Source organism: Passer montanus, unplaced genomic scaffold, assembly GCF_014805655.1.
Source record: "Passer montanus isolate IOZ18808 unplaced genomic scaffold, ASM1480565v1 scaffold2409, whole genome shotgun sequence".
In the NCBI taxonomy this organism is placed as follows: Eukaryota; Metazoa; Chordata; class Aves; order Passeriformes; family Passeridae; genus Passer; species Passer montanus.
Genome location: NW_024367048.1, coordinates 1 through 2,228, shown reverse-complemented (window position 1 = coordinate 2,228; position 2,228 = coordinate 1). Strand labels below are relative to the sequence as shown.

General features: G+C 61.4%; 1 protein-coding gene across 1 annotated transcript; it reads right to left on the bottom strand.

Moving 5' to 3' along the window:
* Positions 1-1,110: 1,110 nt before the first annotated feature.
* Positions 1,111-2,222, bottom strand: LOC120503060 (creatine kinase M-type-like). Its single transcript, XM_039711199.1, has 2 exons — positions 2,142-2,222; positions 1,111-1,377 (listed from the first exon to the last, which is right to left on the bottom strand). The coding sequence occupies exons 1-2, from the start codon at positions 2,199-2,201 to the stop codon at positions 1,126-1,128; spliced, it is 312 nt and encodes a 103-aa protein (XP_039567133.1). The 5' UTR covers positions 2,202-2,222; the 3' UTR covers positions 1,111-1,125.
* Positions 2,223-2,228: the final 6 nt, after the last annotated feature.

Sequence of the window (2,228 nt, the reverse complement as noted above, 5' to 3'; positions counted from 1 at the left end):
TTGGGGTCCCCACGGGTGAGAAGAGAGTGGAGGGTCCCCTGAGACCCCCAAATTGGTGTCGCCCCCTCCCCAAATTAAAGCACCGAGCCCAGCCGGGACCGGCAGCGTTTATTTGGGCCGCTCTGAGGGGGCTTTTGGGGGGACCCCGGGAGTCGGGAGGGGTCTCGGGGGAGATTTTGGGGTCCCCACGTGTGAGAGTGGAGTGCGAGGGTCCCCTGAGACCCCCAGATCTCACGTCGCCCCCTCCCCAAATCAAAGCTCCGAGCCCAGCCGGGACCAGCAGCGTTTACTGGGGGGCTCTGGGGGGTTTCTTGGGGGGACCCCGGGAGTCGGGAGGGGCTCGGGGGCAGATTTTGGGGTCTCCACGTGTGAGAAGAGAATACGAGGGTCCCTCTGACTTTGCTGAGACCCCCAAAGTGACGTCGCCCCCTCCCCAAATTACAGCGTTTACTGGGGCTGCTCTGGGGTTTTTTTTGGGGGGTCCCCGCTCGCCCCCTCCCCTTTTGAGGGGCTCGGGGGAGATTTTGGGGTCCCCACGTGTGAGAGTGGAGTGCGAGGGTCCCCTGAGACCCCCAGATTTCACGTCGCCCCCTCCCCAAATCGAAGCACCGGGACCAGCAGCGTTTATTGGGGCCGCTCTGGGGGGTTTCTTGGGGGGGTCCCCGGGGGTCAGGAGGGGTCTCGGAGGTTTTGGGGTCCCCACGGGTGAGGATGAGACGTGGAAATCAGCCCTGGCTTTGCTGGGACCCCCAAATTGGCCGTAGCCCCCTCCCCAAATTGTGCCGCGCTCCTGCAGGCGCAGGCGCTTGAGGATCTCCTCGAACTTGGGGCGCTGGCTCAGGTGAATTTGGGGCCGTTCCCGTCCCCACCAGGTGAATTTTGGGGTCTCCCCAGGTGAATTTTGGGGTGTCCCTGCCCACCCCAGGTGAATTTTGGGGTTCCCACCTGTGCCGCGCTCCTGCAGGCGCAGGCGCTTGAGGATCTCCTCGACCTTGGGGCGCTGGCTCAGGTGAATTTGGGGCTGTCCCTATTTCCCACCCCAGGTGAACTTTGGGATGGAATTTCTCCACCCAGGTGAATTTTGGGGTGTCATTCTCCCTCCCAGGTGAACTTTGGGATGGAATTTCACCCCTCAGGTGAATTTTGGGGTGGAATTTCTCCACCCAGGTGAATGTTGGGGCTCCCACCTGTGCCGCGCTTCTGCAGGCGCAGGCGCTTGAGGATCTCCTCGAACTTGGGGTGCTGGCTGAGGTGCTGCAGGCGCACGTGCACGCCGCCGCGCAGCCCCGTGCCCAGGTTGGACGGGCAGGTGAGGATGTAGCCCAGGTGCTCCGTCCACATGAAGGGGTGCCCCGCCTTCTTGAAGATCTCCTCGATCTGGGGACAGCCGGGGGACACGCGTTGGGGACACGGGGGACACCCAGGGGACACCTGGGGGACACCCCGGGGACACCCCGGGGACACCTGGGGCACACCTGGACACACCTGGGGAACGCCCAGGGAATGCCCAGGGCACACCCGGGGTGCTCAGGGTTGTTGGTGGCACTCCAAATGTCACCTCGATGTCCCCAAAGTGCCACCTGTGCCCAAATGTCACCATCCCCAAATGTCACCTGTCTCCCAAATGTCACCTGTCCCCAAAGTTCTATCCCCAAATGTCACCTGTCCCCCAGGTGTCACCTGTTCCCAAAGTTCTCTCTATCCCCAAAAGCTCTCCTTGTTCCCAAATGCCACCTGTCCCCAAAGCTCTCCTTGTCACCAAAGTTTTCCTTGTGCCCAAAGTGTCACCTGTCCCCAGATGTCACCTGTCCCCCAGATGTCACCTGTCCCCAAAGCCACGCCTGTCCCCAAAGTTCTCCCTGTGAGCTCTCCTTGTCACCAAAGTTTTCCTTGTGCCCAAAGTGTCACCTGTCCCCAGATGTCACCTGTCCCCAAAGCCACACCTGTCCCCCAAGTTCTCCCTGTCTCCAGATCCCCTCAATGTCCCCAAAGTGACACCTGTCCTCAAATGTCACATGTCCCCAAAGTTCTCCTTGTTCTTAAAGTGCCACCTGGCCCCAGATGTCCCCAATGTCCCCAAGTGTCCCCAGGTGTCCCCAGTGTCCCCAAGTGTCCCCAGGTGTCCCCAAGTCCCCCCTGACCTTCTTGAGGCCGACGCAGAAGCGCCGGAACACCTCCTTCATGTTCCCTCCCTTCTCCATGGAGATGTGACCCCAAACCCTCCGTGT